The sequence below is a fragment of the Phocoena phocoena genome, chromosome 14, assembly GCF_963924675.1.
Source record: "Phocoena phocoena chromosome 14, mPhoPho1.1, whole genome shotgun sequence".
Lineage (NCBI taxonomy): Eukaryota > Metazoa > Chordata > Mammalia > Artiodactyla > Phocoenidae > Phocoena > Phocoena phocoena.
In genome coordinates, this window is record NC_089232.1 from 87970058 (window position 1) to 87991638 (window position 21581).

The 21581-nt window shown below is 55.1% G+C and overlaps 1 protein-coding gene across 1 annotated transcript in view; it reads right to left on the reverse strand.

Moving 5' to 3' along the window:
• Nucleotides 1-4430: 4430 nt before the first annotated feature.
• TRAPPC12 (trafficking protein particle complex subunit 12) overlaps nt 4431-21581 on the reverse strand; it is a 54515-nt gene continuing 37364 nt past the window's right edge. The window contains exons 6-11 of the mRNA XM_065891214.1: nt 18455-18527; nt 16320-16393; nt 12796-12894; nt 8173-8273; nt 4823-4910; nt 4431-4681 (exon numbers count right to left, since the gene is read on the reverse strand). Of these exons, the coding sequence (XP_065747286.1) occupies nt 4439-4681; nt 4823-4910; nt 8173-8273; nt 12796-12894; nt 16320-16393; nt 18455-18527 (678 nt within the window). The 3' untranslated portion in view covers nt 4431-4438. The remainder of the gene's footprint in view (nt 4682-4822; nt 4911-8172; nt 8274-12795; nt 12895-16319; nt 16394-18454; nt 18528-21581) is intronic.

Sequence of the window (21581 nt, forward strand, 5' to 3'; positions counted from 1 at the left end):
CCCAGAGGAGCCGGGCTCACAGACGCCTGGGGTGCGCACCGCTGGCCTGCATGTGAGATGGGGGACACGGGTGGTGTCCAGCTGCCCCGTCCGTGGTGATTTGCTGCGGCAGCTTCGGGAAACTAACCCAGTCTTTCAGATGAGACACCGGGGCTGGGAGGGTTCAGCTTTCCACCCACGGTCATGCAGGCGGTGAGCAAGGGCTGGCCCCAGGCCGGCGTCTCCCCGGTGCTGGGTGTGGGGAGGACCCGGCACACCCGTTGGCCAGGATGGAGCCCTGGGCACCGTCCCCGCTGCTCGCAGGTGTCCCAGGTTGTCGTCCTGGTGGACGGCGCCCGTCTCTGAAACCAGAACCCTTCCCCGTCGCCGCCGGCCCTGCCGGTCCTGCCCCAGGAACGTGTCGGTCGGTGCCCCCGTCGCTGTCCCCCGGCCCCCCCCCCCCGCACGGGTGCACCCGGGTCACGTCCTCCCGGAGGGATCCTTAGTTGAAGGCTCCTGACTGGTGGCCGGAGTCCACCCTGCTGTCTGGCCGCACGTGGCCACCTGGCATCGCAGTCACCCTGGGCGCCCGTGTTGTCTGCTGGCCACATCGGCGCCCCCTCGAGGGGGCGTCCTCCGTGGGCTGTTCCGTCGTCTTCCTGGCTGAAGTGAGTCTCTCCCGCGCCTTCTCCCACCTTGCCCAGCACCCGCCAGATGCCCCGCTGTTGGGAGTGACTGGGGTTGGCTGTGAGGATGAGGCGAGGGGACCCAAGGCCGTGGAAGCTGCACCGAATCACAGCGCTGGTGGCCCAGCTGACCTCGCTGAATGAGCGGCCCTCTCCCCCAGGGGGCGGCCGGGGTCTCGGGGTCGCAGCCCAGCTCCGTGCCGGCCGGGCCTGGTCCTCACGCGCAGCTGGCAGCGTGCGCTGCGTGGGGTCCAGGGCGAGTGGACGGAGGGACCGTCCCGGGCTCCACAGGTCTACGTGAGGGAATCATAGCGCACAGCCTGTCCTGTGTGCGCGTGCGTGCAAGTGCGCGTGCAGGCGAGTGTCACAGTGAACACACGCGTCGCTAACCTGAATTCCGAGGCAGCGTGTGAAGCCCCCCGTCCCCCGATGGGCCCCAGCCACGCCCCTGGAAAATGCACTGTAGACCTTGGGCGTGGCCCCAGCACTGCTGGGTGCAAGACTGCTTTCCTGAACAGCACATCTTGTTAGCGTCAGCACGTGGAAGGAATGACTGACGTTTTCTCTGCGGCTCTTGAGTATACGGTATGGATTGAAGTATTTGTATTCCGGACGGGGGGACACTTAACGCTGTGTCCCGGTTTTTGGTTTGGCTTTGCTTTCCGTGATCGCGAAGGGTGCCGCACACCCTTGTGGGCCGTGGGTCTTGGGTGCCTGCGGTCCAGCGGCATCAGCGCTCCCGCCAAGGCGGTTGGTGAAGCGACCCTCCTCGCTCTGCTCCCCTCGCTCCTGTGTGCTCTCTCCTCCCCGGGCCCTGAGGGTTGTGGAGCCTGGAAAGCCCTGCACTGCGGCTCCCACCTCCCACTGCCAGGCCAGGCCTCGCCCCTCCCAGGGCACTAGCGCTGTTCCCCGTGGGCCGCTGAGGCCCCAGGATGACGAGGTTGTCTGAGTGTCCCAGTGTCGTGACACCCGACCCGCAGGGGCCGGCTGGCCTTCCGTGGCAGCAGTGGGAACCGTCTGCAACCAGGCGTCAATGACTTTGTATTTCCAGAAATCGAGAGAACGCATAAAGGGTGACATTAAAAAACCGCCATTCTAAAAAAAGGACTGGCGCTCTGCAGACCCCGGTGAGTCTCCCAGGACCATCCCCCAGCCCCTTCCTCGCTCCCCTGGGACACTCACTGAGCCACGTGGTTCCTGCACCTGTTTTTCTCCAGTTCAGCAGACGTGTACCTACAAACAATGTTTGTATTTTAAAAGTAAATGGCGTTTCATGGTATATACAATCCTAATGTTGATTATTTGAGCAGGTTTGGGATATGTCCATGTGAATACATGTCCAGACCATTCCTTTCAATCGCTGTATATACAATTATAGAGCATGTCACACTATAATTTTTAAATCGGTTTTTATTTTTTAAAGGCAAAACATTTACCAATTTTGATGATTTTTTTCCCTTCTGGTTATAAAAACAACACACACACACACGCAATGTGGGAAAATGTGAGGTTGAGTCACAGAAGGGCAAATAAGACGCCCTTGTGCTCATCCTTTTGCTGTGACTGTGATCTAACATCTAGTATTACTTTTCAGTCCCTTCCGTTAACATGCACGTATTACGTAAATATACATTTCTTTTGAGTACTTTTCCATGTCATTCACTTTTTAAACATGCATGGTCTTGCATAAACGCGTCTTAGGAATATGGGGCAATTAGTGAAACCACTCCCCTACTGTAAAATTTTGACTCAGTTGCAAACTTCTTTTCCAGAAAAGCTCATCTCTTTCTGCTCCTACAAGCCAGGTCTGGGTGTGCATCCCGACGAGGTTCATGGACTGTCAGGTCTCCCGCCTGGTGAGCATTTGGCTGGGGGTGGGGGGGGCTGGCCCCGTCTCGGACTGGCTCAGACGGGCTCGTGCTGGCTCAGTCACTCCTGGGCTCACTGGTGGCAGGCGCCGTCCCAGGCCCGAGGGTGCCACAGCGGACAGGCCTCCCGGGGCCGTCCAGGACACAGGTCATGGAAGTGTGGAGGCACGCGGTGGCAGGGGCCCTGCTCCCCCGCGGGCTGCCCACAGCGTTGGCGCAGGGACCGCAGGGAGGGGAGTGGGTGTCTTGCCAGCTCAGCTGCTGTGACAGATGCCACCAACAGCGGCTCTGGGGCCTGGAGGTCCGAGCTCCAGGTGCCACAGGGCTGGCCGCTCCCAGGCCTCGCTCCATGGCCGAGTCCGCACGTGGCCCCTCCTCCCCACCCTGTGACTTCACCTCACCTGTGTCACCTCCTCGAAGGCCCGTCTCCACAGACGGTCACGCTGGGGTGAGGGCTTCAAACTGTGAGTTTTGGGGAGCCTGTGCAGGAAGAGCTTTCTGGGCGCTTCCCAGGAGTCTGTGATGGGCGGAGGGAAAACGGAGTGCAAACTAGATAAGGTACAGCTGTTACCCCAGACCTTACAGACACCCGGGGCACGCTTCCCTCGCTGCCTCTGAGGATCTGCAAACGTGCGGAGCCCCAGCGAGCCCCAGACGGCAGGGGTTTAGTGCCTGCCCTGCCTGTCTCGACGCCCCCAGAGGGAATGGTGGTCGGGGAGGGTGCGTCCAGGATGCAAATACTTATTTACCGGGGAACCTGGAGTCCGGTTTCTGACTGGCTTGGCCTCCACCCCCGGGAGCCTGTGCGTTGTTACCCGCTCTGTACACAGCGGACCCGGGAGGACGGTTCCGGAATCCGAGAGGATCCGAGCGGACACCTCCCGCCCCGTGCAGGTTCAAGGTGGAGGCCGAGCTTTGTATACCAGCACCTCCCCCCCTGCACCCGCCGCCAGATTTGAAGGAAAACCCTCAAGGTGAAGAAATTAAAATGGCGTATTTTGGGGCTTTTGAAACATAAGGAGTTCTGATTTTCCTTCTTGAAAAGAGACGATTTTAGAACCTCCTTGGCATCCCACAGTCCTCTTGGTGGTCTCATCTTTTTCTCCTATTTTAATGTGTAATGAAGCTGTACTTCAACAATTGCATTGGGACCATCTGCCCAGTAGATGCTGCACTTGTGTTTTTACTTTATTACAAAAACGACCAGAAATACAGCTTCGCTTTGCTCTGTGCAATGGTGCTTATCCCAGAGCGTTGAAAGTGAGTTCCGTTTTAAAGAGTATTAGCACAGCTGGATGTTTAAAGGACCCTGGCCAGAGTTCTTTAGTGAAGAAGCACTCATAAAAGCAGGAGTGACCGTGTAAACAGGACCGCGGACGCCCTGACCCTCAGACCTGAGAGGACAGTGTCCGCGCTGTGAGGCCCGCCCTCGTTCTGTGCAGTAGGGCCCCGAGTTCTCCGGAACCCACCCCCAGGCGTCCCCGCCCCCGCTCCCGCTGACGTACAAATGCAGGAGGAGGAAGGACGGGTTCGTTCACCCTTCACCAGGCCGCCCGAGGTGACCAGCACGGGCTGGGAAAGGAGCTGAGTGGACGCGGTTCGCTTTGGGACGCCGGCGGGGACGAATGGTCTCTCTTCGCCCTTATCTGTCTATCTGTGAATCCTCTAGAACATTCAGGCTCGGAGCGAGAACGGTTTGCGTTACGTGGCTCAGGTTAGCACACGAAGCAGGTCAGCTTCCAGGATGCACAGGAGGGGCCGGGGCGCCCTGGACCCCCTCCCTCCCTTGGGTTACGTTCACCCCGCATGTGCAAACGGCCGAGCGGCCTGGGCCTCGGCTGGATGGAGAAGGCCGGCTCGCAGACGCCAGGGCGGGGGCTTGTCGGCTCGGGCGTCAGGCGGGAACTAGGCCAGCTTGAGGCACTGTGTGTTGAAGCAGTCCCCCTCCTTGCTGGCCACGGCCTCGAGCAGAGCCTGCTTCTTCTGCAGACTCCGGGACGACTCCAGCTCGTACATGGTGGTCAGGTTGAAGAGTGCGCTCTCGTGCAGGCAGTGCCGCGGGTCCTGCTGGGTCATGGCCTCCAGCTGCCGCAGCGAGTCCTTGAGTCGGCCCAGGTAGAGCAGGCACACGGCCGCATTGTTGTTGGCCTGGAGGGGGACACGCGGGACTGGATGTGGCCTCACAGGGCCCGAGGACCTCCCTGGCCCCCATGAGAGTGCCTGATGCCGGCAGACTTGTTGGGAGGGGGCACGGGGTGGGGGGGAGCCACCTCTGCTCGGGTGTCTTACCACCGCATTTGCTGGGTCAATCCTTAGAATCTCTGTGAAGCATCGGTGGGCTTCTGCAAAGTTATTCTGACCGAGGTGAAGGAAAGCTCTGGAAGTAAGCAATGCACAGAGGATTAACCAGGAAAGTCAGGACGCGGGCAGGTGCGTGGCAGCAACACTGACAGGGCAGCTCCCAGAACTGGAGCCCCACGGGGAGGACCAGGCAGCACTGGCCCCTCAGGCATCACCTGAGCCAGGTGGTGTCACTGCTTTCCGGATGTGGCAGGGGACAGGGCATTCTGGGGAGCAAACTGCACTGGGTCTGACGCCTGTTAGTTTAATTCAATCCCTATCAAAATACCGATGGCATTTTTCACAGAACTGGGACAAAAAAATTTAAAATTTGTAGGGAAACACAAAAGACCCCAAAGAGCCAAAACTATCTTGAGAAAGAAAACGAGCTAGAGGAATCACGCTTTCTGACTTCCGACTATACTACAAATCTACAATGATCAAAACAGTATGGTACTGGCACAAAAACTGACATAGATCAATGGAACAGGATAGAAAGCCCAGAGGCAAACTCACACACCTATGGTCGACTAATCTATGACAAAGGAGGCAAGAATATACAGCAGAGAAAAGTCTCTTCAGCAAGTGGTGTTGGGAAGACTGGACAGCCTCATGTAAAAGAATGAAATTAGAGGGAATTCCCTGGCAGTCCAGTGGTTAGGACTCGGCTCTTTCACTGCTGGGGCCCAGGTTCGACCCCTGATCAGGGAACTAAGATCCTGCAAGCCCTGTGGCATGGCCCCAGGTGCCCCCCCCCACCAAAAAAAAAAAAAAGAATGCGATTACAACATCCCTTCATGCCATACAAAAAAATAAGTAAACTCAAAATGGATTAAAGACCTAAATATAAGACCAGAAACCAAAAAACTCCTAGAGGAAATCGTAGGCAGTACACTCTCTGACATAAATAGTAGCAATATTTTTTTTGGATCCGTCTCCTAAAGCAAAGGAAATAAAAGCAAAAATAAACAAATGGGACCTAATTAAACTTAAAAGCTTTTGCATAGCAAAGGAAACCATCGATAAAATGAAAAGGCAGCCTACTGAGTGGGAGAAAATATTTGCAAGTGATATGACCTATAAGGAGGTAATATCCAACAGATATAAACGGCTCATTCAGGGGCTTCCCTGGCGGTCCAGCGGTTAAGAATCCGCCTTCCAATGCAGGGGACGCGGGTTCGATCCCTGGTTGGGGAACTAAGATCCCACATGCCACGGGATGCCTCAACTAGAGAGCCCGTGCACTGCAACGAAGAGCCCACTTGCTGCAACGAAGATCCCGTGTGCCACGACAACCAAGACCCAATGCAGCCAAATAAATAAATAAATACTAAAAAAAGTAAACAGCTCATTCAATTCAACATAAAAAAAGATTAAAAACTGGGCAGAAGACCTGAATAACCCCCTACTTACACGGTCGATTAATCTGTGACAAAGGAGGCAAGAATATACAATGAGGAAAAAACTCTTCAATAAATGGTGTTGGATAAACAGGACAGCTACATGCGAGAGAATCAGACTAGACTCCTAACACCACACAAAAGTAAATTCAAAATGAATTTAAAACTTAAATGTAAGACCTGAAACCATACAACTTCTAGAGGAAAATATAGGCAGTATTCTTTGACATCAGTCTTAGCAATAGTTTTTTGGATCTGTCTCCTCAAGCAAGAGAAACAAAAGCAAACATAAACAGCCAGGACTACATCAAACCAAGAAGCTTTTGCACAGTGAAGGAAACTCAACAAGATGAAAGGGCAGCCAGCCGAATGGGAAAAGATGTTTGCAACTGATATATGTCAAATAGGGGTTAACAGGCAAAGAACTCAAACAACTCAACATCAAAAAAACCTGATTAAAAAATGGGCAGAGGGGCTTCCCCGGTGGCACAGTGGTTGAGAGTCTGCCTGCGATGCTAGGGGACACGGGTTCATGCCCCGGTCCGGGAAGATCCCACATGCCGTGGAGCGGCTGGGCATGTGAGCCATGGCCGCTGAGCCTGCGCGTCCGGAGCCTGTGCTCCGCAACGTGAGAGGCCCGCATACCGCAAAAAAAAAAAAAAAATGGGCAGAGGACCTGAATACACAATTTTCCAAGGAAGACATACAGATGGCCAGACACATGGAAAGATGTGCAATGTCACTAATCGTCGGGGAAATGCAAATGAAAACCACAATAAGATATCACCTCACACCTGTCAGAATGGCTGTTATCAAAAAGACAACAAATAACAAGTGGTGGTGAGGCTGTGGAGAAAGGGGACCCTTGTGCCCTGTTGGTGGGAATGTAAACTGGTGCAGCCGCTGTGGAGAACAGTATGGAGGGTCCTCAAAAAACTAAAAATAGAGCTGCCATACGAGCCAGCAATTCCACTCCTGGGTATTTATCCAAAGAAAATAAAAACACTCATTAGAAAAAAATACATGCACCCCTACGTTCACTGCAGCATTATTTACAATTGCCAAGATACAGAAAGCAATCTAAGTGTCCGTCAACAGATGAATGGATAAAGGGGTGTGCGTGCAGTGCATGGAATATTACAATATTACTTGGCCATAAAAAAGAATGAAATCTTACCATTTGTGACAACATGGATGGACCTAGAGGGCATTATGCTAAGTGAAATAAGTCAGAGAAAAACAAATACTGTACAATTTCACTTATATGTGGAATCTAAAAACGAACAAACACAGAACAGAAACAGAGTTACAGACACAGAGAGCAAACAGGTGGCTGCCAGAAGTGGGGTGGGTGAGGGGAGGACAGAAACAGGTGACTAAGGGAGGGAGATATAGAGGGACAAACTTCAGGTGCAAAATAAACATGTCACGGGTCTGAAACGCACAGCGTGAGGAATGCAGTCAGTGATAATGTGAGAACTGTGTGTGTGGAGACAGGTCATAATTAGACGAATGGTGGTGATAGTTTGAAAGCTATAGAAATATCAAGTCCCTATGTTGTATAACAGAAGCTAACACAGTGTTGCAAGGCAATTATACTTCAAACAAACAGAAAAAGATCAGATTTGTGGTTGCCCGTGGAGGGGAGGGGGGGGGATTAGATGAAGGTGGTCAAAAGGTACAAACTTCCAGTTATAAGTAAGTTCTAGGGATGCAGTGTGCAACGCGACGAACACCGTTACGGCCGTACGTTACATATGATGATGGATGTTCATGAAACTTACTGTGGTCCTCACTTCACGATGTCAGTATGTAAATCAGATCACGCCGCACACCTTAAACTTACACCGGGCTGTGAGTTAATTATATCTCAGTAAAACTGGAAGGAAAAATACATACCTGTTCATTAAAACCATTATTTTACCCTGCAGTCCATCCAGTTTCTGTGTTACTTTCTCTACGTCTTGAAAGTACTTTTCAGCTGTCTTTATGTCTCCAATCTGCTTTGACAAAATTATGTAGTCAGTTCAGCTGACAAATGTTCAATCTAAACCCACATACACAGTTTCCTAATGTTATGTATCAGGCAGGGTAAAACTTTGGTATAACCATTTACTGATTATCACTTTTTGTTACCAAAATAAAGTAAGAGCCATTTAGGATACAGCAGGATGTCAACATCTATCTCTATGTCAGAAAGGGAGTGGTTAATACACCTGCGTGTTAACAAGTCTCTTACAGTTTTTAATTTGTACCCTTCAAAAGGAATCCTGGCTCCCGACTCTGGCCAGGCCCCGGGCCCGTTCTTAAACCTGCCCGTGGATCATTTCAAGAAACCTCTGCCACTAGCACCCAGGCAAAACATGCCCCACAAGTCCCACTTGTATATTTGGCAAATTAAGCTTGATATTATCGTTAAAAAAAAAAAAAAAAAAAGACTAAAAAAGTACAACATTTACCTTTTGGTATAATATTACAGTCTCCCAATCAATTACTGGGGGGTTATTTGTGACCAGTAAAATGACAGAGATCATCAAACTAACAAATTTCAGTCATATTCTGACCCAATAACACAGAATTCTATCGTGCGAACAAATGGCCGCGCTCTTAGCAAACAGTTACGGACACCTCCTCAGCTCCCTCTAAAATGAAGCCAGAGCCACTGGGGGTCCTGATGGCTAAACCCCCTTCCCCGTCCTGCCATCGCTGCGGACCACAGCCTCGGGGGCGGGGGCTTAAGAGGGAATCAGGTCTCCTTCTGCACGAGGAAGGAGATCAATGATCTAAGGCTTAGACTGCAAAATACAGGAAAAATGAAAACCCTGTGAAAACAAAGACCTTACGACCAGGGTGAAGGAAGAACAAAGGCCTCTGTGTTTCAGGCCTAAAGGAGCAGCTCTGGAGCAGCTGACTCCAGGGCATCTCATTACAACACACCACGAGATGTCTCTGCATCTGCCGAGGGGACAGCATCGCAGCTGCAGCGTCAGTGCCCTCTCTTCTGCACACTCACCCCCATCCCGATCCCCGGGGTCCTCCAGCCACCTGCCGGGAGCGCTTGTTCCCTTCCCCTTCCTTCCAGGGAAGCCCGCGGTACCTCCCTGCAGCCAAGGGCAGGCGTGCCCACCACCCAGCACCAAGGGTCTGGGTTACTCTCCACAGCGAGCCCCCTGCAGGCAGCACCCGGCCCCTTCACGTTACCCTGGGAAACCAGGGCCTGGTGTTTGGTGACACGATGACACTGGCTGCACTGCTGCTGCTGTGAGTAATGAGCGCCCTTCGTCGCCGACCCGGGGATCTCGAGTCCTCAGCCAGCGCCCATCAAGCTACCTTCACGGTCTCCGGCCCCTCTCTGTTGTCAATGCTGCCCCGAAAATCACCCCACCAGGAGGAGGAAACAAAGTGGCACCATCCGCGCATCTACCGGCCCCGCCCTCACGCACACGGTGGGAGCACCCGGGGTCCCCCACAGAGGCCTGAACGTCTGCGTTCCCCGCAGTGCGCTCACTTACCCTGCATCCTCCAAGGGCCCAGGGGCATACTGATGGAGATACTGACGCTCACCAAATGATAACAAAGGTGCACCAGGCCCTGAATGTCTGCTGGGTGCTGTGCTAAGCGCTTCCCACAGCTCACAACTTCTAACAAGCTGTGCTGTTGGTCCCACTCCTTTCTTCACTCTCTGGATTAAAAAGATGAGGCTCAGAAAGGCTGGGTGGTTTCCTCAGGTCACAAAGCTAACATAACAGAATGGGACTGTCCAACTCCCAGACCACGTGCTGGCCCTCTGCACAGCACAGCCTCAAGGAGCTGGTACAGGACTTGCACTGAAACTATTTTCTAGTGGGAGATAAAGAAGGAATCTTAGAATTTTCTTTGCCACCTACTGATTTTTCTGGTCATTAGAAGGTAAGTTCACATCCTTGTATTTGTTTTTTTTTTAAAGAATTAATTTATTTTTGGCTGCATTGGGTCTTCGTTGCTGCGCGCGGGCTTTCTCTAATTGCGGCGAGCGGGGGCTACTCTTCGTTGCGGTGCGCAGGCTTCTCACTGCAGTGGCTTCTCTTGTTGTGGAGCACGGGCTCTAGGCACGCGGGCTCCGGTAGTTGTGGCTCGCAGGCTTTAGAGCGCAGGCTCAGTACTTGTGGTGCACGGGCTTAGTTGCTCCGTGGTGTGCGGGATCTTCCTGGACCACGGCTCGAACCCGTGTCCCCTGCACTGGCAGGCGGATTCTTAACCACCGTGACACCAGGGAAGTCCACATCTTCATAATTATTAAAACGTAATTAGGATTTAAAATCCTACTGATTTTCTAAGACTTAGAGGCAGTGTAAAAAATTAAACAATATAAAAAGGCAATTAAAAATATTGCAAAGTATCTAGTAAGCAAATAAGCAAACCCAAACTAGTTATTTGAAGAAAACAACAGATAATAAGTGGATGAACTAACCAAGAAAAAGAAAGCATGAGTAAACAATTATAAATGTAAAAGGAGAAATAACTACAGTTAAAGTGAAGTTGAAGTAATTATGAAAGAAGGCTATATTTTACCGAACTCTAAGCAAAAACACATGTGAATACACAGACCAAACGGGATTTCCTTGGCACTCTAAATTGCCAAAATCGATCCCAGAAGCAGAGAGAAAAACCTCACGCGTGGAACACTGAAGCCATTAGTAACAATATTAAGTTATCCAACAAATCCTACGAGGGTGGCCGAGACCTCTTTGAGGTCAGTTATTCAAATCTCCCAGGAACATGTAATTCCAGAGTGTCCAGAATATCCCAGAGGACAGAGAAAGCAAGCAAGCAGCTACTTTTATGAAGACACAACACAGATACCAAATGCTTTTGAGAATGGCACGCTCACACACACACACACACACACACACATATGCACGCACAAACCCAGACCAATCTCACTTATAACGATAACTGCAGAGATCTGGGGACACTTCCCCGGGGAGCCCAACATACTGGAGGCGCAAATGTGAATACTTCTGTGGCCAGAAATGTCTCGAGGGAAGCACCGACCAAGCCCCAGTCTGACCGTCAGGGTCCCTCCCCTGGGCCGTCAGGTCCGTGACTGTCACAGAAAGACTGTGCTTTCATATTTCGGGGTTCCTAGATGGATCTCCGGCATACATTGCTCAAATTATGCAAATTAAGACAGAAATGAAGTTTCTGAGACCGTCCTGAGTAGTGAGAAATTAGAGCAGATACAGAACATTCTTTTAGTATGAGAATCAGGATAATAACCGGGCACCACGAGATCCCGGGCACGGCATTCTTTACACGGCTGTCTCGTTTCATCGGCACAAGGACCCCAAGAGGCAGCCACGAGCGTCCCTGGTGCACAGAGGAGAGGATGCAGCTCAGGAGGGTGGCCAGCCCAGGGTCAAGGCTAGGTAAGCACCAAGGACAAACAGAAACCCAGGTCTTTCAGATGCTAGAACACGCGTTCTTCAACATCCATGAGTTACTCAGTGAAGGTCAAGCTTCAGAGACTGGGGCAGGGACCCCGGGCATCCTGGGAGGGACTTGGACGACACACAGGCGGCTTTCACTGTTGGGTTGTCTCTGGATGCCCCCCTGGGGGAGCGGCGTGTGTGCGCGTGCTTGCGTCTGTGCATGGCGTGGAGGACGGGGTGGAGGTGGGGTGCGTGTGTGCACGCGTTCGTGTGCGCAGCGGCCAGGAGGTGCAGGAGGACAGGACCAACGTCAGTGAAGAGAACCTGGGCTCTGGGTGACCTTGTTCAGATTCCTCCTGTGGGCCTGACCTCTGGGACCTCAGGCAGGTCACTTGAGCCCCGGGAAGCCTCAGTCTGCTCCTCTGTAAAGTGGGCCGGTCACACGGCGGTGGAGGATGGCCCAGCAGGGCACCCGCTCAGGGCCAGCGCCTCCCCACATCCATCCCCCTTGCTTTGACCACCACGGACGGCCCCATCAGGCTCCCGCCCAGGCTGCGGGTGCTACGGTCGACACCCTTTGAGACTGAGGGTGCGGGGATGAGGCACCCGCGCTCGGCCTGCGAGTGTGGGCCTGTCGTCGTGGGGAGGACAGGAGCGAGGACGGGCGCCTGGCACCCCGGCACCAAATGCGCCCCGGCTTCAGCGCCATCCCTGGCAAAGCGGGTACGTCCCGGCTTCCCGCACTGTCGGGACCATGGCTCCAAGCGGGACCTCCTTTGTCCACGCACGTGGATTCAAGCGCGCTTTGGCTACGTTATCAGCCACTTAAAGTAAGTACTGACGGTTTTGTCAACACACTTCTACCTGCAACAGGGCAATTTCTCAAGGAATCCATCTCAGCGCTTCCCAGGTGAAAATCTACGAGAATGCACGTCTAGCAATTGGCTTCCTCATCACGTCAAAGCCCAGAGCGCAGTCAAGCCAGGACCAAGAAAACTACCCCTTCTACAGTCACGGAAGTCTGATTTGATGTATCTCCTGTTCTTTCTGAAATCTACAGCATCCACACTAAGGCAACCCCGGCCCACCCTGCCAACCGCGCGGCTCACACCTGGAGGAAGATCCGGCCGATGCAGCTCAGCAGCTGGGGCTCCTGGTGTGGGCAGTACTGGATGACCGAGCGGTACGCGTCCACGGCCAGCACGTAATCCTGTGGGGACCCAGAGAGCATCCTACGGTTAGGAGGATCACGCTCTGTTTTACATGTTACAGGAGCTCAGGTACCTGCAGACTCGCACGTGAAGCGGGAACACGAATGCGTGGGCAGGTGGGACGTGGCACCGCCGTGAGGGCGGCAGACGGCCCAGCAAGCCAGGCTCTGAGTTCTGTGTGTAACTACGGTCCTGAGAGCCTGCCTCTCCCCGAGGGGCTCTGGTTGTGCACTTAGGGCAGAGGGGCTTTCTTCTTCCAGCTTCTGAGTAGCAACTAGTATCTCACCTGGACTCACTCTTTCTTTTCTGACAAAATCCTTAATTGGTGAATTTTGTCTTGCCTCCATCTGCCAGACACAGAAACTGGATTTATTAATAGCGTCTCTTAAACATTTTCTTTACTAAAACTCGAGGTAAAGTTCTTAAATGTAGACAAACATAAGCCCCGTAAAACAGGTGGGCCGGGAGAGCTCGCTGGCTCTGGCGGGAGGAGGCCATCCAGGGCACCTGGCCGTCTTGCCAGGGTCACAAGGACAAATCCCCAACAGCCCCGAGCTCAGACGGCAGGGTCACCGTCCCGCCTGCTGGTGGGCACTGTCCCGGGCTGGTGTGAACAGCTCCCTGCGTCTCCCGGGTCAGCAAACAGCAGGCCGCGCGGAAGTGTTCTCCTCACTGAGTCTTCGTGAAACCCCACGACGTACTTTTCTTTCTTTAGTCGTCTACGTTTTCAATCTCATGAAAACTGGGACAGGCGTTACTAGTTCGCTAACTGGGATGTTATGAAGACAGACAAACAACAAGAAACGTTCCAGTTTAGCAGGGAAAAGAAAAATGGAAAGACTCTCCAGTCTGGCAGCTTCAAGAGCAGCTCTTCACAACGAACTGGACTTGCTGGTGCAGGTGGCGAGCCGGCAGCACCTGCCTGTCCCCCTCGGCTCCTGGCACCGCTGCCCGCGCCCTGCCCAGCGGGAGCGCGCGGGTGAGGGTGTACCGAGAGCCTGCTCCGGGGCGGCAGTGGCCCCCGGCGCCTGGGGCCCGAGGGACGCTGAGGCCCGGCTTGGGGTCCGGCGCTGCTGAGCCCTGGACTTCTGCGGGGAGACGGGGGCACCTCGGAGCATCTGAGAATCACCCACCGTGCTGAACGTCTACGCCTCGCTCCAGGTTTAGGGCGAACGAAAGGCCACCTCGCCGTTCGTGTCCGGCAGCGCCCAGGTGTCACCGGGTCAGGCCAGTGCACACGCCCCGATCCCGGCCCGCGTCTCCGGGTGGCTCTGTGGCCGGCGTCGCCGCCTGACACCTCCACGGCTCGGCGCTCCGGCCTGCTACGGAGAGGTATGCGGCCGCCGTCCCGCCGGAGCGGCGCTCCTGGGAGAGCACGGCTGGGCGGACACAGCCGTGGGGACCCCGTGCGGAGGCTTTCAGACGAGGCGCCGGGCCCGGGCGGCGGCCCCGGGTGGCGGCAGCCTCGGGCCCGGGCCCTGGCGGTTCCAAGGAGCCCGGCCTCCGGTAAACCAGAGCGGAGCGCGGCCAGAGCTTGTCAGCGGACGACCATTTAACGAAATCGTTTATTTACCGGAGGAAACGAGGAGATGCGGCCCCGGCTGAAGGGTGCGCTTGAGGTCGGGCGGGCGCGGCCCGCTCGCAGGGACCGACCGCTCTAGCTCCGTCCTCCCCCTCTTCTTTCAGCAGCTGCACCGCGTGGCGGGGCACGGAGGCGGGCGGCGCGGCGCCCTGAGTCTCCCAGATGCGCTGGGGTGCCCAGGCTGCGACGGTGTTTCAGGCACACGTTCGGGCTGAAGCGTGTGGACAGACTGCTCATCGTTAAGAAGGTGAATCAGCGTTCACGTCGCCGTAGCAGAAATGTTATTCAGAATAAGAAGCGGCTGCCGAAGTAACCCAGCGTCGCCCATAGGCGAACGGAAGGGACGGGACGCGCCGGTGAGGCCGACGCTGCTGTAATTCCGGGCTCGCTCACTAGGTGGCGAAAGGATGCGCACGCGTGCTGGCGCCTCAGCCGCAAAATTTTTCATTCCTTTTTTTAACTCGTGGAAATGAAAGCATAATCTGAAATCTCAAATTAAACTGAACTTGTGGTAAAAGTAGTTTTGAAGCACAGTGATCTGTTCTGTACTGAGTCCCGACAACGTAGGTACAAGACTTAGTCTGGCGCCTGGTGGTATCATCACTCCAGCAGTAGGCAAAGGGTATTCTTATCCCACAATTTTCTATTAATGTGCCTTAAAAATGCACATACGAAGCCACCAGTGGAACAGGAGACCCTCCTGAGGTGTCCCAGCCCGTGACCAAGGAGACACCGATCGGCCCGTGACTTTACGATGTGTCCTTTGTTTCTGCGCGTGAGCCGGCGAGCTCCGCGGAAGGAAGGCGGCAGTGGCCCTGGGCGGCTCCCTCCACCCGCGGGAGGGACGGGGCGCCGTGTCAGGGGTCAGGGTGGCAGGAAGGGAGGAGCTGAGAGAACCAGAGCGCCTTAACCCCAAGGCGCTGTCCAAGGGGGGCTGCAAGTGCATCCCTACGGGCCTTCGTTTCAGGGGAGGTCCCCGGGGCTCGGGGGTGGGAGGGGCACGCGAGGCAGTCTGCACCCCAGGGTCACAGCGACGCGCGGAAGGCAGGGCCCTGGGGCAGGAGCCGAGTGCACACACAGCGTGGCCTTCTGCACGGGACCCACAGCTGGCCCGGGACGCGGTCCCCTCGCGGGGCTGCCCTGTCAGGGTTAGACACCAGCTCCCGGAGCCCGCTTCTCCCCTCGGCCATTTGCCTGCTCTGCTCTGCTAAAACCAAGCTCAGGAGTGACCCTGGGCTGGCCCGTGGGAGGGCCACGATCTGGCCTCTTAATGGCCCAGATGTTAATGGAGCTGCTCTGGGTGTCTGCGGCTCACTGATTCGGGCAGCAGCCTCCAGCCCCTGCCGCTGGGCCCTGCCAGGGAGGCACGGATGGACGAACAAAGGAGCGACGCCCTCGGTTCAGCCTCCTCTTCCCCCAGCCACCTCCCCGGGGGCTGGCAGTGGGGGGGGGGGGGGGGGGGGCGGGGCTAAGGAGCAGATCTCCCGGGGAAGCCTGTCCCCAGATGCCATGGCCATTGAGCGCAAGTCAGGTCAGGACGAGGGACACCACCTTCTCTAATGGGGGGAACAGAGGCCAACTCTGGGACTGAATCCAGAGAAAAACAGGAGGGAGAGAGAATTGAGAGCATGAGGAGGATTTCAATTAAATCATCTCGACCCCTGTTCGAACAATTAAACTTGGCAGTGTAAATTCTACATTCTATTGACATTTCTTTCAGTAGAAATTAAAGCACGTTTATCCCGAGTGTCTCACTGGCCTCTCTGCTCGATAACCGCCCCCGCATGCACACCACCTCGAGGTCCCAGCGGTCCCCCCCGCCCCGCCCTGAGAACATCATACCTTCATGAGCAGCAGACAGTTGGCCATGGAGCACGTCACCCGTCCCAGGCGGGACCGCCACAGCTGCACGGAGGCTGCAAGAGCGGAGTACGGTGAGTGCATGGGGAGCGGGTCCTGCCGCCGGCCCGACCCAGACAGATGGACGCCCCGCCCCCGTCACCCGGCTAGGCCACCGCTCCCTGTGCTGCTCAGCCCACACCTTGGGCTGTGCTCTTGGCGACCTGCTCAGCCTCGGGGAGGACAGGTCCCATGAGCCGACCAGGGCCATGACCCCAGGTCGGCACATCCAAAAGATGGGAGAAGCCGGCCAAGACGACAGCCCTCGCCCCGCAGCGGGGCCACTCCTGGTGTGACCTGGATGGGCTGAAGGCCTCCCGGATGCAGGGCTGGTGGACGGTCACACCCCAGTGTCAGCAGCTGCGCCCTGGTAACAGCGGCCTGCCTGCCCAAGGCCTAGGTGTTGTGACCTTCTAAGTGGAAGCAACAATTCCTAACCCATCTGCCTCAGCAGGCTCTGAGGGCAGGGGGAGCGGAGCGGATGCGGGGCGGGGAGGCTGGAGAGGCCGGTGCTTGGTCAGATGTTGAATCTGCCATCCAGCTCAGGCCCAGGGAGAAGCACGTCCCAGACACATGTGAATGGTGACCACTGGGCAAGCTTGCCTTAGCTTAAGCTGACCTTCCTCCCGCTGCCGGGACCAAGGGTCAATTTTGGGATAACAGTCTCCTAGAAATGACGCTTATTCCTGGAGTGCTTGAGAAAAGGACAGAAAACTTAATTGTCAGAATTAAGAACGTAACTCACTTTGCCTTTCAGCAATTAAATATACATTAGCTGCTTACATTCCCCTTATGACATCATTTTTGTGAAAAGAAAAATTCTGAATATCTTTCCTTAACCAATGTAAAATGTGGATTCTCAGTGAACTGAGTTTGATTTTGATTCTCTTTGAGGACTTTCTAGTGCTTTCTTCCCCTCTTTGCTTATAAATCTGTTGACCTGCTGTGAGTTGTCAGGTTTCCGGGCACTGCTTCCTGAGCTCCAACGACTACTTGCTCTTTGCCACCAAAACACGGACCCCCCCGTGGGATGACATGGCCAGAGTGGGAAAGATGCTGAGGGCGGGATGTCCCAGGGCACGGAGATGCCCACGTCATACCCCTGTTATCTACCGGCACTTAAATCACTGAGAAGGACGCACGAACATCGCACCTACAGACCTGGTCTCCTGGGATTTCTCAAAGAAAGGGATCTGTGTTTAAAGCACAAACGCAGCCAGAGCTGTTGGTCCTCGAGGATGGATATCTCCTGCCTGGGATGCTTCCCCCTTTCCCACAGTCACGAGCGCGTCTGGGGTGCATGGCGCCCGGGGCCCCGCCGTGCCCGAGGCATGGACACAGGTCTCTGCCCCGGGGGGTTCTCCTCTCAGGCCACCTCTCCTGCTTCTGGCACATCCGTCTCCTCACAGCGTGGCTTCAGAGGAAGCCCACCCCTTGCCCACATCATCCGTGCTCGCCCGTGGTCACCGACAGCCGCTCCAAGTCAGGCGCAGAGCAGGGGACCACCGAGCCCCTGGAGACCACATAAGCCCACAGCTCATGTGCAGAGGTGCCAGCCTCTCAGGGAGGTGCCATCTGAGCTGGGTTTTGAAGCATGATTAGAAGTTCTTCTCGCTAATGTTCTCAAGAAATCGCAGCCAGGATAATCTTTTCAAAACGCAGTTCGGCCCCTGCCTGCCCAGCACTCACATAACGACCCATTTCCACGGCCTAGCCCCCGAGGCTCCACACGCAGGGCCCCGTCTTCCTTTCCTCTCCAGCTCTGCCCGGGCCTCAGGCTCCCCACGGGCGGACGGGCCAGGCACCCACCTTGCTGTGGACGCTCACGTCGATTTCTGGGGTTATTTGCTGTAGGCGGGTCTCGGCCTGATGGGGCTCCCCGAGAGCGGGGTTCGTGCCTTATGCCAGCACCAACCACGGTGCCTGGCTTGGTCCAAGAAAGGACCGAGGAGATGAATGCATGAGAGGATGAGTGCATTACGGAGTGAGAAGGAAAAGAATGAGACAGAGAAACCCCTGGGGCCGAGCCCTCTGACGATGCCGGCTGACTGTCTAAGGAAGGCGAGTCCGGCACTGACCTTGTCTGTTCTCCGGGGCCATGCTGTTCATGCCGCCATCCTCGGCCAGGCCCTGCTCCAAGTTCGTCAGGATCTGCGGGAAATGGATGGAAGAACAACAGAAATGAATTTGCTTCTAGACGTTGTCACCATATACTCCAGGAGAAGCAGATTTCTCTGTATGGAAACCCATTTGTCAAGGAGCGTTTCGCAGGGACACGTTTTAAGCTTCGCTGCTCACGGGGCACGGAGATGACGGCAAACGGGGAGCTGCTCTCTGACTGGTGGGGGGTTTGGGATTATGACGCTCGTAAAGCATCAGAGAGCCCCGACGTGGGGCAGATATTCTCGTCTGTCAGGAAAGCATCAGGCATGTTCCACAAGAGCATGTTTACTAACTTCTGTGAAAACGTCAGTCTCGCTCCTCTAGGGCACCTGAGATGTGCGGCCTTTTTAAATGGATCACATAAATTCTGAGCATCTGTCGCTTTACATAGTTTTTACTGTTCGGCGAATAACCTTGAGTTGCTTCCTCTGTGATTTGGTTTCCCTGAAAGGAAAGAAGTTGCTACCACGGTGATCTGAGCAGAGCCTATGTTCTTTTGGAGGGCAGGGTGAGGAGAAAAAACGTGTTAATAGTAAAGGCTGTTTGCGGGGAAGGAAAAGAAAGACGTGCTAAGTGAAAACGGGGGTCTCATGCTTCCTTGACAGCCGACTTCAGGCCACGTGCTTTGGGGAGACACCCCCTCGTGTAGTGGGCCACCCTGCAAGGCAGCACTGCCCCAAACGGCCCACCCTCAAGAGGCGAAGTTCACGACCAGTGAAGCAGCTGCTCCGGGCTTTCACTGGCCTCGTCCCATCCACACAGAGACAGGCCAGCTGGGCCTCCTCTGCTGCCAAGGGTCAGCGCTTCACAAAAGGTGGACGACAGTTCGCTGTGAACATGAAGGCCTGTCCTACCGTGACCACTCAGGACACACCCAGGCTTCAAAACTGTAACCTCAAAGATGAGGTCAAATGACATTTTTCAGCTAATCGGTCTTCTGATAAATAATCATAAAAACAGACACTGACCAGGAAAGAAGGTCTCGAAGGTACCATTGAGGAGGGACAGGAACAAAGAGAAGGACTAAGAGGTTCTGAAGAAGAAACGCAGGAGGCCTGGCTCTTCCCAGCCCCGGGGGCCACGCACAGTGCAGAGGGCCCGAGGCCTGGCCCCGAATCACGGGCTGACGGATGGGACACGGGGGGAGGGGCAGGCCTGACAGCAAAACCAACCACAACAAAAGAGCATGAGAGAATCATCGGAAGCACAGACTCCAGGAGGGCGGGGTCGGGGAGTGGTCCTGGCCCCCTGCAGGGCACCTCCACACATCTGGGCAACCCACCTGGGGGGGGCCACAGTTACCTCCAGCCTGAGCTAAATCGCAGGAGAACAGTGTCTGGGGGAGAGAGTTCCCACCCGTATGACTTCACACAGTCACAGTAACAGCACGCTGATCTACCGAAAGTCGTTTCCGTAAAGTGCAGAAACGCTCCCACCCAAAGCCTGAGCTACTCGGATGGCAAACGTGGCCGCATGCCCCTCCTGTCCCTCCTGTCCAGGTGCAGGTCGGACGCCCGTGAGCAGTTCTGGGTCTGCTTCCCAGAACGACCAAGACGGGCCGCGCCCACGGCACCCATTCTGGAAGATGCTCCGGAAACTGGAGTATGGGGTGGCGGGTCGGCAGCAGCTGGGCTCCGGGCAAGCCTTGTACTTCCGAAAGTAACTACAATACTGAAATGACAGTGGTTTTGAGTGTGTGAAGATGCTGCTTGGACATGAATAGGAAGCAGCCAGGAGGAAATGTGGGCCTGGGAGACGGTTCTGGACCCGCTGTTCTTTCAGCAGGTGGGTGTGACCAGAGCTGAGAGGCTGCATCGACACCCCCCGCCCCACCCGCGGGTCCTGGGCTGTCCTGGATTGGTTCTGCGACGGGCAGTGTCACTCCAGCAATGCAGACGCCGTCAACACTCTGGACAGCAGCGGAGGGAGGACAAAGGACTCAGAAGGCCCAGGCTCGGCTGTTTTGTCCAAGGAGAAAACTATACGCCTTGCACGAATATCCCAGCTGCCTGACTCCATATGTAACCAAGACCACTTGATCTCAGGGCTTCCCTGGTGGCGCAGTGGATAAGAATCCACCTGCCAGTGCAGGCGACACGGGTTCGAGCCCTGGTCCAGGAAGATCCCACATGCCGCGGAGCAACTAAGCCCGTGCGCCACAACTACTGAGCCTGAACTCTAGAGCCCATGAGCCGCAGCTACTGAGCCCAAGTGCCGCAACTACTGAAGCCTGTGTACCTACAGCTCATGCTCCGCAACGAGAAGCCACCGCAACGAGAAGCCCACGCCCCACAACAAAGAGTAGCCCCCGCTCGCCGCAACTGGTGAACGCCCGCACGCACCAACGAAGACCCAATGCAGCCATAAATAAATAGATAGATAGATAGATAAATAAATAAAGGACCACTTGATCTCAAACAGGCAATGTGTCACCTACTCATATTTAAAGGGACCAAACCCATGCCCTGACTTCTCTGCAGTTACCCTGGGTTTGGAAGATCACTTACAAACATTTTTGGGTTCGTGGGCCCTGGTGCACATGCATGACCTTGGACTCCGGTATTTTAAACTCCAGGTTCTGAGTCATATGCGGGGCACAGCCCAAACCCTGCCCTTCTGATGGGCTCCAGGCAACACCAGTACGGGTGGTCTGGGGACCTCGGTTTGTGGGAAAGCTCTCAGGGAAGGAGCCCTGGTCCTGTCCTTTGTCAGCCTGTCACAGGCTGTGGGTGGGGAACGTCTAGCGACCGGGTTTATGCACAAAGCGTCCAGTCTTTGGACCCCTGGGGGCCGGCCCTAACTCAAGGACCCAAGGACTCACTAATGACCTGCGGTGTTCAGACTGAGGTGAGAGCAGGTCTCCCTAGAGGGGCTTAGATTTCTCTGGAAAGTTCTGGGACCTTCTCAGCCCTTCCAGTCTCCTAGGGGACCTTCTGGAAAAAAGGCTTTTCAAGGTGAAAAGAGGCTTCTCGGAGTTGCTCCAAGCCACTGCAGGAATAATAAACACTCCCATGGACCACGCACTGTGCCAGGTCGTTGGTC